The 13582-nt window shown below is 32.7% G+C and overlaps 2 protein-coding genes and 1 pseudogene across 2 annotated transcripts; all 3 read right to left on the bottom strand.

Annotated features, from left to right (window-relative positions):
- Positions 1-96: 96 nt before the first annotated feature.
- On the bottom strand, positions 97-4118 carry LOC112797766 (uncharacterized). Its single transcript, XM_025840848.3, has 4 exons — positions 3948-4118; positions 2350-2822; positions 1294-1900; positions 97-635 (listed from the first exon to the last, which is right to left on the bottom strand). The coding sequence occupies exons 1-4, from the start codon at positions 4089-4091 to the stop codon at positions 171-173; spliced, it is 1689 nt and encodes a 562-aa protein (XP_025696633.1). The 5' UTR covers positions 4092-4118; the 3' UTR covers positions 97-170.
- A 1526-nt stretch (positions 4119-5644) lies between these two features.
- On the bottom strand, positions 5645-10361 carry LOC114924045 (uncharacterized; annotated as a pseudogene).
- A 251-nt stretch (positions 10362-10612) lies between these two features.
- On the bottom strand, positions 10613-12958 carry LOC114927600 (uncharacterized). Its single transcript, XM_072234580.1, has 2 exons — positions 11203-12958; positions 10613-11103 (listed from the first exon to the last, which is right to left on the bottom strand). The coding sequence occupies exons 1-2, from the start codon at positions 12956-12958 to the stop codon at positions 10613-10615; spliced, it is 2247 nt and encodes a 748-aa protein (XP_072090681.1).
- Between the last annotated feature and the right edge of the window lie 624 nt (positions 12959-13582).

Below are 13582 nucleotides of genomic sequence, written 5' to 3'. Positions count from 1 at the left end.
ATATTTAATACCAAAAATAGGTTGACCAAAATAATTCATTGATCAATATGATTTAGTGACAAGTACACCACAAAATGTTGGCTCTAGCTCTATATATATTGCACCTAAAGTTGAGTCCATGTTATTAATTAAGAAACACTACATAGTACATACCAAGTTCCCGTTATGATTTATTTTACTTTGACACAAAATGCATAAAGAAAGGTTCCAGAAGTGAAGTTGCCAAGATACAATCCAATACCAACCTTATACCCATTACCGAAGTATATACATCCATCACTAATTGACATTCCACCAAAAACAGTGGCACCAGTCTCATAAGACCAAACAATTTCACCCCTCTTTGCATCAATTGCATAAATAGGACCCTTTCTATTTGTGGAACCAGCAAACACAATGCCATTAGCCACACTAACAGGCCCACTAGCGGTGGCATTGCTTGGGTTTTCTACTGACCATAATATTGTGCCACTATTAGCATCCATTGCCACCCAACCACCACTAGTTGTGGTCTTGTTGGAGGGTTTAAGAGTGAAATTTTTGGCATCAGAATTTGCAATGTTGGTGTACACTATCTTTGTGTCTGTTGCTGCCCCCCAGTATCCACCTCCTGAAAGCCCACCTGGTCCAGCTTCCTGCTCACATTCATATAACATAATAAATAAATATTTTTGAGAATGCCTGATACTTATTAAAATCTTGATTTATCTATCTATTTTTTTACCTATATATCTAAAATAATTATGGACTTAAAAAATAATTTTCTTATTAATATTAGTAGTTAACTGTTGCAAGACTTAGTTACTTACTAAAGAAGTGTTGAAGGAGAAAAATAATCAATTAATACCTCTAAAAGAACTAAAACCTTGAAAACAAATGGTTTCATTTAATATTATTTTTTTATCTATTTTTCAAAGGAATATAAGATTAGACTTTCCCTTGTTAGTTGATAAGAAGATATAAAATTCTATAAAATTATGATAAAATGTAATTTAATGTACCAAACATTAAATTATAAAATATAAGCATTATAGCTTAATAATTGTATATTTGAACTCGTAATTTTTAAGTCATAAAAAAATAATTCAAAAGGTGAAAACTATGTGCAGTTAACTTCACGTGAATTTGATAGCGAGAGTCGTTAAATGAAAATTTAGTTAAATCATTTAACTTATTTAACAACTCCCTCAACTATTAACTTCACTTAAAGTTGACTACACGTGATTTTTTACTAATTCAAAAATTATTTCAAGAATATTTTTTTTATAAAAATGTTAATTTTAAATTTGTTACCGTTGACCAAATGATGGTGCCATTGTCCCGGTGCAAAGCCCAAGCAAAACCACTCTTTTGCACAGCAACAACAATATCTTCCTTTCTTCCTTTTACATAAATGGTGATCATCAATGGTGCCTCAGAAAAATCAGCATCTGGATTAGGACCTGGTGGACAATTAGGAGATGAAGATAAATTATTGCACGCAAAGAACCAAACATCATACCCTCCCAATTGATGATACCACTTGATTTCACCATTGTCCAAATCCAAAGCAAGAATCGAATTCGAGTGATTCTCCTCTTCAACACACTCGTCGGGGTGTGTTGGCCGTGTCGTTTGGTTGTTCTGTTTCTCTTGACACTCTTCAACACGCAAAGGCGCCGAGTACAAGTTTCCGGTGGCAATGTAAACATGGTTCCTTGCCTCATCAATGGAAGGGCTACTTCCCCACACGGCGGCTCCGGCGTACTCTCCTAGCTTTCCATGGTTATCTGGCAGCATGTAGGTTTGCCACAAGATGGCGCCAGTGCAAATATCTAGCTTTGAAAAGCTTCCCCGGAATGTGCAACATTCTTCAACGCTTTTCAGTTCTTCTAGTGAGGATGTACCTACATAAAAAGCCCTGGATATAGAGGTATAATAGTTTTAGATATATAAGTAGTCAGAAATTTACGAGTAATTGTCTTCATTTTAATATTTGATAATTGTTAGAGTTGTTAAACGAGGATTTAATCAAATTTATTAAATTATTTAACGATTTTTAATAATTAAGTTTGCATGAAGTTAATTCTATGCTTCATTTAAAGAGAAAAAAAAAGTTCGTATAAAAAATTTTAAAAATATTATTTATACACTAAAATTAGCCACTAAAATCAATAATTAATATATTTGTGTATAAATACATGTGTGATTTAATTTATTTTCAATGTAGATTTATATTCTAACATGTATTTTATACTAATGACTGATTTTAGTAACTGATTTTAGTATACACGTAGTATAACTAAAAAAATTATACAAATTCACTCTTGAAATTAAGAAGAGATATATATACCAAGTTATATTACCAACCCTTTATAATAAGTTCCGGACATGGTCACAGTACTTGAATCATGACTATCCAACCTTGTCTGCCAAACTAACTCTCCAGTTAATCTCTTGAGAGCAATAACCACAGCAGGACCATAGATTCCAACAATCACAAATTCATCAGCTATAGTTGGTGTTGCCCTAGCCACTGTCCAATTAACACCACCAACCAACCCTGTTGGTGTTAACCCTGTCAGTTCTTGCAAGTTTTGCTTCCAAACAAGGCTTCCATCACATGCTCTTACTGCAAACATTTCACCATTCCATGATGGAAAATAGAGAATTCCATCAAAGATACATGGGGTTGCAGTTATGTCTTTCCCTGCATAGAATTTCCATTTTAGGCTTAAGTTTGAAATGGTTTCACGGCTGATTTTGTGTTCTTTGTTGGCATATCTTCTATTGTATATGTCCCCACCGTGGTTTATCCAATTTTGTTGCTCTTTTGTGGAAAGCTTAAACAGAAATCATTTAATACTTAGCAAACTCAGTTTAATGGAATAGTAACTAATAGTATATACTCGTCAAATTATATTCATAGAGAAGAATAAGAATAAAAAACTAATTTTTTAAGATTATAAAAATTTTCAACTATTTCAAACTTAAGAATTATAAATTTAATATTTAGGACTTAATTTTTTTATTTAAATTTTTAAAAAAGTTAATTAATATTGACATAAAAATTTGACTTTTTAGTTGAATTTTTATCTAATGGATAAGAACAAAAAAATTTCATAAATCGATGAGAATGAAAATGGATTTTTTATTTTTATAAATTAAATAAATGTAATAATTATCAAAATAAATAATTTTAAAAATATTTATCGAAATAAATATTTCTTTTTTTATCTAATTTATACCGGAAACGAGATAATTTTGTATGTATCTTGTTTACCCGGTAAATGAGATAGGAATGTGATACGTGTTTATCTCGTTTACGGTGTAAAGAAGATATACATATATCTGTTACTGTTTACACTGTAAACGAGATATATGTATTTTTAAAAAAAAATAAAAAATAAAAAATATTAATAATATCAATAATTCAAACTTTGGCATGCAATTAGTACAAAAAAAAGTTGGTAGAAGAGATTAAAATGGATATATTTGATCAATTTTAGTTCATTGTAAACGTGTTAATTCTTATCATTTAAAATTGACTAAAATTGATCAAACATATCTATTTTAATCTCTTCTACAACCTTTTTATGTACTAATTGCATGTCAAAAGTTTGGAGAATTGATATTATTAATATTTTTTATTATTTTCAAATTTCTTTTTAAAAAAAATACATATATTTCATTTACACTGTAAACGAGATAAATACATGTTGCATACATCTTTTTTATCTCGTTTACAATATAAAAACGATATACATGTAAAATTATCTCGTTTACACTATAAACCAGATAAAAGAATAGTATTTATTTCAAAAAATATTTTTAAAATTATTTATTTTTGTAATTATTATATTTATTTAATTTATAAAAATAAAAAATTCGAATGAAAATTAATTTAAAGTAATTAAGTATATAGTACAGGGAAACAAATTAAAATTGAGTATAGTATATATCCTTACGTTAAGAGCTTCGGATAATGAAATTGCTAACAGGCAGAAAACAAACACAGAGATTACAAAGCTGGCCATTTGCTTCAAATAATGATGCAACTCAAATGTAACCGTGAAAGTATTCAAAGTGTTTTCCACCTTTAATTTGCACATATATCGTTATAGGACCTAGACACTGCTTCAATTGATGCATCTAACTCATGCACCAAAAGGCCTCATTTTATAGGCTCCAAGAACAAGTACTGTAGTGCCGGCTATCACCACCTATTGGAAGTGCCGAATTTCTTCCAAGTACGGTGCCTAACTTTCTTTGAATTTTCTTTTATTTGGTTAGTGTAATATTATGAAGAGTGTATGTGTGATATGAGTGTTGTGAGGAATAAATATTGAAAAACTTTTTAGTACTCGTTGGTTATTATAAATTAATAATTATAGTAGAAAAATATTTCATTGTGATTATACTATATTAAAATTAAGATTAAATATAGTACATTTTCGAAATTTGGCCCGTTACTTTTTTTGCTAATTTTAGAATTTTTTACATTAAATTCAGAATGTTATTTTAATATAAACATAATACGAATTTTACTATTTACTGTAAGGATATTATTCATTATTGTATAGTATTATTTACTTGGGTTATGCTACTTATAAAATACATATAGAAAAGAAATTAAACTACACATGTATTTATATATAAATATATTAATAGCTAATTTTAGTTGTTGATTAGTGTACAAATAATATTTTTGTATTTGCTTATATAATTAAAAATAAATTAAATCACACATGTATTTACTTTTTGTATTTACTGATATTCTATATTAATTTTAGTGTGCGAAATGCTTCCACACACTTATTATCCATAAAGCTGTGTTTATTTATAGAGATAGAATACTGAAACATAGACACAAAAACATAAAATTGTGTTTGACAAAGAAGATATAGATAGAAATATTATGTCTAAAGATATGAAATTAGTGTATTTTATATTCATCCTACTAGAGGAGACACTAACAAAAAATATAACTTATTTTTTTATTTTTTTATTATTTTTATTAATTTTTTATTATTATATTTTTCGTCTCAAATTTTTTGAATAAAAAAAATTTATAATTTTTGATTTATTACTAAATAAAATATAAAAATACAAAATTTTATATTTCTGTCATTTATGCTTTGTCTTTAATGTGTTAACTTGTCATATTTTGAGAAATAAACGCAATCTAATATATATATATATATAGAGAGAGAAACCATATATAAAAGTATCGTTTTCCCTGACTTTTGTTTTGGATAATATTATGAGAAAATTGTTCTCTACTCAATCTCAAGATCAAATTGCAGGAATATAATAAAATTAGAAGTGTACTTATATATGGAATTAAAAAACTTCAAGAGGCTACATTATAATATATAGTCACACGTCTTTTCTTTTTATAATATATATATATATAGGATAATATAACACCAATAGTTATATTTCTAATACTTTCTAAATCTCCATTGTACACATTGTACACTTAGGCTATTGGTTTCCTATACTTTCTCATATATATATATATATATATATATATATATATATATATATATATATATATATATATATATGATCAAAATCCAACATTGAGTCCATGACTAAGTTTCCTTTCTTTCCATCATCAGAAATGAAGGAAGATTATTACTTTGGTGGTGGTGTATTTTGCTTAGACACAAAATGCATAAAGCGAGGTTCCAGAAGTGTGGTTCCCAAAAAACAATCCAAGACTAACATTATACCCATTTCCAAGGTATATACATCCATCACTAATTGACATTCCACCATAAACAGTAGCACCAGTCTCAAAGGACCAAACAATTTCACCACTCTTTGCATTAATTGCATAAATAGAACCCTTCCAATCTGGGGAGCCTGCAAAGACAATGTCATTAGCCACACTAACAGGTCCACTGGCACTGGCATTGCTAGGGTTTCCAACTGACCACAGTATTGTGCCACTACTAGCATCCATTGCCACCCAACCACCACTGGTTGTGGTCTTGTTCGATGGTTTAAGAGTGAAATTTTTGGCATCAGAGTTTGCAATGTTGGTGTATATCATCTTTGTGTCGGTTGCTGCCCCCAGTATCCGCCTCCTGCAATTCCACCTGGCCCAGCTTCCTACACAAATATACATACAAAATCAAATTAAAGGACGAATTTATTTATCACTCCCCCTATATTATCATACAACAACAACAACAACAAAGCCTTGTCCCACTAAGTGGGGTCGGCTACATGAATCAAACGACGCCATTGTGCTCTATCATGTATCATGTCTACAGTGAGACTGTTTACATGTAGATCTCGTTTGACCACCTCATGGATGGTCTTCTTAGGTCTTCCTCTGCCTTTCGCCATTTGTCCATCTTCCATCTCATCCACCCTCCTGACTGGATGTTCTATCGGTCTTCTTCTGACATGTCCAAACCACCTGAGACGTGATTCAACCATCTTTTCCACAATGGGTGCTACTCCAACTCTCTCCCTTATATCTTCATTCCTTATTTTATCCAATCGCGTATGACCACTCATCCATCTCAACATCTTCATCTCTGCCACACTCAACTTATGTTCGTGCTCCCCTTTAGCCGCCCAACACTCCGTACCATACAGCATAGCCGGTCTTATAGCGGTGCGATAGAATTTACCTTTAAGTTTTAAAGGCACTTTTTTGTCGCATATAAAACCAGATGCACTCCGCCATTTTGACCAACCTGCTTGGATCCTATGATTTACATCATGTTCAATCTCTCCATTATCCTGTATGATGCACCCAAGATACTTAAAACTTTTAACTTTTCGTAGGGTGTTCTCTCCAATTTTCACCTCTATATTGGAGTTTTCCCTTCTCAGACTGAACTTACATTCCATATATTCCGTCTTACTACGGCTTATGCGCAGACCATACACTTCTAGAGCTTCTCTCCATAACTCCAACTTCTTATTTAGGTCTTTCCTTGACTCTCCCATAAGGACGATATCATCGGCAAAAAGCATGCACCATGGCACAGGCTCTTGGATGTGCTCTGTGAGTACTTCCAAGACTAATGTGAAAAGGTATGGACTTAAGGATGATCCCTGGTGTAATCCTATACCAATAGGAAATTCCTCTGTCACACCACCTTGAGTCTTCACACTAGTTGTGGCCCCATCATACATGTCTTTAATTGCCCGAATATATGCGATTCTTACTCTCCTCTTTTCTAAAACCTTCCATAAGACCTCCCTTGGTACCCTATCATACGCTTTTTCCAAATCAATAAACACCATGTGTAGATCCCTTTTATTACTACGATACCTCTCCATCATCCTTCTTAATAGGTATATCGCTTCAGTGGTAGATCTGCCTGGCATAAATCCAAATTGGTTCTCTGTTACTTGTGTCTCTTTTCTCAACCTCCGTTCTATCACCCTTTCCCATAACTTCATAGTATGACTCATAAGCTTAATCCCTCTATAATTTCCGCAACTTTGTATATCCCCCTTATTCTTGTAGATAGGTACCAAGGTGCTCTTTCTCCACTCATCAGGCATCTTCTTTGACCTTAAAATCTAATTAAAAAGCTTGGTTAACCAGTTGATGCCTTTTCCTCCAAGACCCTTCCAAACCTCAATCGGGATATTATCAGGTCCTACTGCCCTGCCATTTTTCATCTGCTTTAGAGCCTCTTTTACCTCGAAGTCTCGAATCCTTCGATAGTAGTCAAAGTTTTGATCTTCTTCCCTTGTGCATAATCGACCAAGGCTCGGAAGAGTCTTCTGTCCCTCATTAAATAACTCGTAGAAGTAGCTCTTCCACCTTTCATTAATCTTCTCCTCTTGAGCCAACACCTCTCCATCCTTATCCTTTATGCACTTAACCTGATCCAAATCTCTCGTTCTTCTTTCCCGGCTCTTTGCAATTCTATATATACTTTTTTCTCCTTCTTTCGTGCCTAAAGACTGGTAGAGACCCTCATATGCTCTTGTTCTTGCTTCACTTACAGCCACTTTTGTCTCTTTCTTAGCCGCCTTATATTTTTCCCAGTTATCTGCATTGCGGCATAAAGACCACTCTTTAAAGCATTCTCTTTTTATCTTTATCTTTTCTTGTATACTCGCATTCCACCACCAGGACTCCTTGTCTCTTGGTCCTATTCCTTTAGATTCACCAAAACTTTCTTTTGCTGTTCTTCTAATAACTTCTGCCATCTCCCTCCACATCTCTTCCGCGCTTCCATTCCCATCCCACTTTGCCTCTTCTCCTACCCATCTTAGGAAGCTTCTTTGTTCCTCACCTTTCATCCGCCACCACCTCGTCCTTGGGTTCTTCGTATGATGTCTTTTCCTCAACTTTTGCTCAACGCGAAAATCCATGACGAGCACCCTATGTTGTGTTGTCAAACTCTCTCCCGGGATAATTTTACAGTTAATGCAAAATTTCCGGTCGACTCTCCTCAACAAGAAGAAGTCGATTTGAGAGCTTGTCATGCCACTCTTATAGGTTATAAGATGTTCGTCTCTCTTTTTAAAACATGTATTTGCGATGAGAAGATCAAAAGTTGAGGAAAAGTCTAAAATAGTTTTACCCTCGGCATTGATCGCCCCGAAACCATGGCCTCCGTGAATACTCCCATATCCAGCCACTTCTCTCCCAACATGGCCATTTAAATCTCCTCCTAAGAAAATCTTATCTCCCAAAGATATGCCTTGAACCAAACTCTCTAGATCCTCCCAAAACCTTATCTTGTGTTGTTCGTCCGAACCCACTTGCGGTGCATAGGCGCTAATCACATGGAAAGCACCTCCCTCCACCACAAGTTTGATAGAGATGATCCGATCTCCCACCCTTTTGACATCAACTACGTCCTTCTTCCACTGCTTATCCACAATTATTCCGACTCCATTCCTATTCTTCACCTTTCCTGTATACCAAAGTTTGAAACCAGAAGAATCCAACTCCCTAGCCTTTGCACCAACCCATTTCGTTTCTTGTAGGCACATAATGTTAATCTTCCTCCTTGTCATGGTGTCCACCACCTCCATGGACTTTCCTGTTAGAGTGCCTATGTTCCATGTCCCGAATCTCAACCTTTTGTCGCTTCGACCTTTACCTTTTTCTTTGTGAACTAGCTTATTTACCCTCGTCCGTTCACAAAAACGCGAGAACCCTTGCTCATTTAACACTACATCCGGGCACCGATGCAGCGGCTCTTGCTTTGACACCGTACTCGAGCCATACGGCGCGTTACTTCCGGGTAACGACCTAGCTTTAGCGCAATAATGTCTTTGATTCATGTCATGGGAGTTCGGCTATATTTTTACGTTGGTTGCCGAAGACCTAACACAACCCTCCTCCTTTATCCGGGCTTGGGACCGGCTATGTACCGCAAGTGTAACATAGGCGGAGTTCCCTGTATTATCATAATTAGTATATATTAGTTTGGTTTATATTTTATTATGTTCAATATCTTTTTTAAAATATTATTGTTAAAAAAGAAAATTTTTACATTTTTTCTCATAAAATCCTAAAAGAAAAAAAATACTCAAAATAAAAATACAAACCAAATAAATCTATAATGTGGTTACTGGCTATTTAGCTAATGGTTTGGCGATGGATGAAGTTAATCGTTGGTTGATCTCTTAAAAATTAATCGTGGTTAACTAAATCAGTCGCTAAAAAATAAATCTGTTCGAATTTTAGTTAGTAACTCTATTGTTACAATAACCTCTTGTAATGACTTTCGAGTAAAAAGTGTTTCATGAATTTTTTACACACATAAATTAATAAATTTATTTATTAGAGATAATTTAATGCTTATAATGGTCAAATAATGACCAAAATATTAAAAATCATTCTTCAGAAATTTCTCCAATATAAATCCTTCTGAACAATAATTGCTCACATAGAATGCCTTCTTACAATAAATTAAGATAATAGTTAAAAATTATTAGATTGTTTGATCCATTTGATTAAATATTTTTTGTTTTCTATATGAAGAAGTATATATAGAATTAATGGAGTATATATATAATGTGTATAATAAAAATTTAAAGATATTTGATTCAATAGGATATCATATATTTATTATCGTTAGTACCGAATGATTATTTTAGATAATATAAATGTATTATGTTTAAAAAATTAATAATATTTTATTTTAAATATTTATTTTTTAACTCATATTAAGTCAAATACACAGTCCACTACTCCACCATATGTATTTATAGTCTTTAAAAAAGTAGCCGCCACTACTTAAAAATACGAGAATCTTAAAATTTGTTACCGTTGACCAAACGATGTTGCCGTTGTCCCGGTGCAAAGCCCAAGCAAAACCACTCTTTTGCACAGCAACAACAATATCTTCCTTTCTTCCCTTCACATCAATTGTTATCATCATCGGTGCTTCAGAAAAATCAGCATCTGGATTAGGACCTGGAGGACAATTAGGAGATGAAGATACATTGTTGCACGCCAAGAACCATACATCATACCCTCCAGTGACGGATCCAGAAAATTTTTTCAGTGGGGGCAAAATATATATAATATAATAATAATTTTTATAATTAATGTTATAAAATATGAATATTTTTTAAATTATTTAACCAATAAATTAAAATAAAATAATAATTCAAAATAATAACAAATAATTTAGAATTCCATTCTTCTAGGTTTCATATTTTGAAAAGATTGAATAATCTTTTCATTGTCAATACAATCAAATGTCTCTCTTTCTATGTATGTCACTAAACAATCATTTAAAAATTCGTCTCCCATACGGTTCCGAAGTCGACTCTTTATGATGTTCATAGCAGAAAAAGTTCTTTCAACTGATGCAGTTGCTACGGGCAAAACTAAAGCTAACTTCAAAAGAAGAAATACTAATGGATAAACAATATTTTTTCGAGTCTCAACCAACTTCTGAGAAAGAGCACCAATTCCATTTAAGTCTGAGAATTGATCATCAGAACGCACATCTAGTATGAAGTTCTCAAGTTGACTGTCAAGTGCCAAAAGTTGAGTGGAAGAAAATTCTAATGGATAGAATTGAGCTAACTGGATCAACTTCTCCTTATCAAATGCAAAAAATGAGTGTCTTGGATTCAAACAAGCTATGCAAAGAAGCAATTCAGTATTCACCTCTGTAAAACGATTATTGAGTTCTTGAAGTTGTCTATCAACTACTTGATAGAATATCTCAACTTGAAAATGATGCAAATTTGATATCTTTTGAGCTTTGCGTCTTGATCTTCCTTGTGACACAAATATATCATCCATGATTGGAACAGTAATATCATGTTTGTCACAAAACAGTGAGACTTCGTCAAGTAAAAGAGACCAGCCATCATCTCTTATATTTTGCAACCGTTGCTTAGACACTTTGACTAATGCCATAGCATTTACAATGTCTTGATCATTCCTTTGTAACGCTTGAGATAACTCATTAGTAACTCCCAAGATATTTTTCATCAAGTGCAAGTTGAAAATGAATTCAAAGGATTGAATGACATTCAATAAATGACATGCTTCAACTCTTTGTTCTGAATTATTTCCATCTTCCTCAACATATTCAAGAACATTAACCACAGAAGGAAATAAAGAAATTAATCTAAGTATAGTTCCATAGTGTGAACCCCATCTAGTGTCTCCAGCTCTTTTTAAAGCTATTTCTTGATTCAAACCACGCCCACTAGAAATTTCTCCACTTTTTAGTGCTTCAATTGTCTTAGTCATTTGACTATCACGAAGCATATCTCTTCGTTTACACGAAGCTCCAACAACATTGCACAAATTAGTTAACAAATTAAAAAGCAAAGCAATTTCAACTTGTTTTTTTGCAACCGTTACAAGAGCTAACTGAAGTTGGTGAGCAAAGCAATGTACATAGAAAGCATAAGAATTTTCTTTCAATATCAAAGTTTTCAAACCATTAAATTCTCCTTGCATGTTACTTGCACCATCATATCCTTGTCCACGTACTTTTGATAAACTTAAATTATGTGTTTCTAATAATGACTCCAATGCTAATTTTAGAGATAAAGCATTAGTATTAGAAACATGAACAAGACCAAGAAAATGCTCCCTAACTTGTCCTTCTTTATTCACATACCTTAAGCAAACTGACATTTGCTCCTTAATAGAAATGTCACGGGCTTCATCAACCAATACAGCAAATAATTCATCCCCAAGATCATCTACAATAACTTTTGTCGTTTCCCTTGCAGCAGCTCTTACAATATCTTTTTGAATTGAGGGTGCTATTAGTTTAAGATTCCCACGAGCATTTTTGAAAGCACGACCAATCTCTTCATTATGTTGCGCAAGAAAGTTTAGAAGTTCCAAAAAATTTCCTTGGTTAACAGAATCATCTGTCTCATCATTACCACGAAAGGCCAATCCTTGTCGCAAAAGAAATCTAATACAATCAATTGTTGCTGTCAAGTGAATTTGATAATTCTTTTTAGCTTGCTCAGATTGTTTTTCAATAGCAGCAGTGATGTGTTGTTTTGGTCTCATAAGTGCTTCACATTTTCTCCAAGCTTGATTATGAGCGCTATCATGAATCCCAACATGAATTTGTAGTCTCTCCTTTTTTTTCCAATTTGAAAAGCCAGTAGTTACAAAAGCATCACCACCTTCAGTCTCAGGTTTCATAAGATAACAACAAAGACAAAAAACAGCATCTTTTGATATACTATACTCTAACCAGTTGCCATAGTCATCAAACCAATTAGGATTAAATCTTCGAAAAGAAGAACCACAAGCAGTTTGCGGAAAATCGTGAGTCCTTGGTTGACAAGGACCTTTTTGCAAATATGCACATCTAACTTTGTCTCTGTCATTCGGGTGATAACTTGAAATCTTTGGTCGTTGTCCTGGATCTGCTATAAGATTATCTACTTCAAATTCTAAAAACCTCCTTTTATTAGAAGAAGTCGATGAATTGTTTTGGAATCCAATCTCCAATGATGAGGTTCTTTTGAAATATTTCTCCATTACTAATAAGATAAAATTATAAATACAAAATTATAAATACAAGTATAAAATTATACACAAATTAAAAATACACTATAAAATTATAAATACACAATTCTACACAAATTAAAAATTACAATATAAAATTATAAATACAAGTATACAACAAAATAATTTAAATAAAACAACAACAAAATAATTTTTAGCCTCTCTTGTCAGCCACTCATTTCTTTGCCTTATCATTACTTAAACAGAATTTGCCTTATCATTGCTTAAAGAGAATGCTTGTGATTTGTGAATTCCAACAAAATAATTTAAATAAAACAACAAGAAAATAATTTTCAGTCTCTCTTGTCAGCCACTCATTTCTTTGCCTTATCATTGATTAAAGAGGATGCTTCATGCTTGTGAATTCCAATCAAGAGGAGGGTATTAGGTAATCAAGCTGCTATGAAAGAATTAAAAATTCCCAATCTGATGCAACAAATAGAATGCTTCATCTTAATCAACAAATATATATCAGATCATTAAAAGGAATCATCAGAAGATTTCTACTTTCTACATCCAAAAATTCAAAATCAATATTAGACTATTAGTTGATTATTGACTGATTTATATTGTTTTCTCGTATTTATACATCAGAAC

Source organism: Arachis hypogaea, chromosome 4 (genome assembly GCF_003086295.3).
Source record: "Arachis hypogaea cultivar Tifrunner chromosome 4, arahy.Tifrunner.gnm2.J5K5, whole genome shotgun sequence".
Classification (NCBI taxonomy): Eukaryota; Viridiplantae; Streptophyta; class Magnoliopsida; order Fabales; family Fabaceae; genus Arachis; species Arachis hypogaea.
The sequence above is the reverse complement of the archived record's forward strand: the minus strand, read 5'-3'. Positions and strand labels throughout refer to the sequence as shown.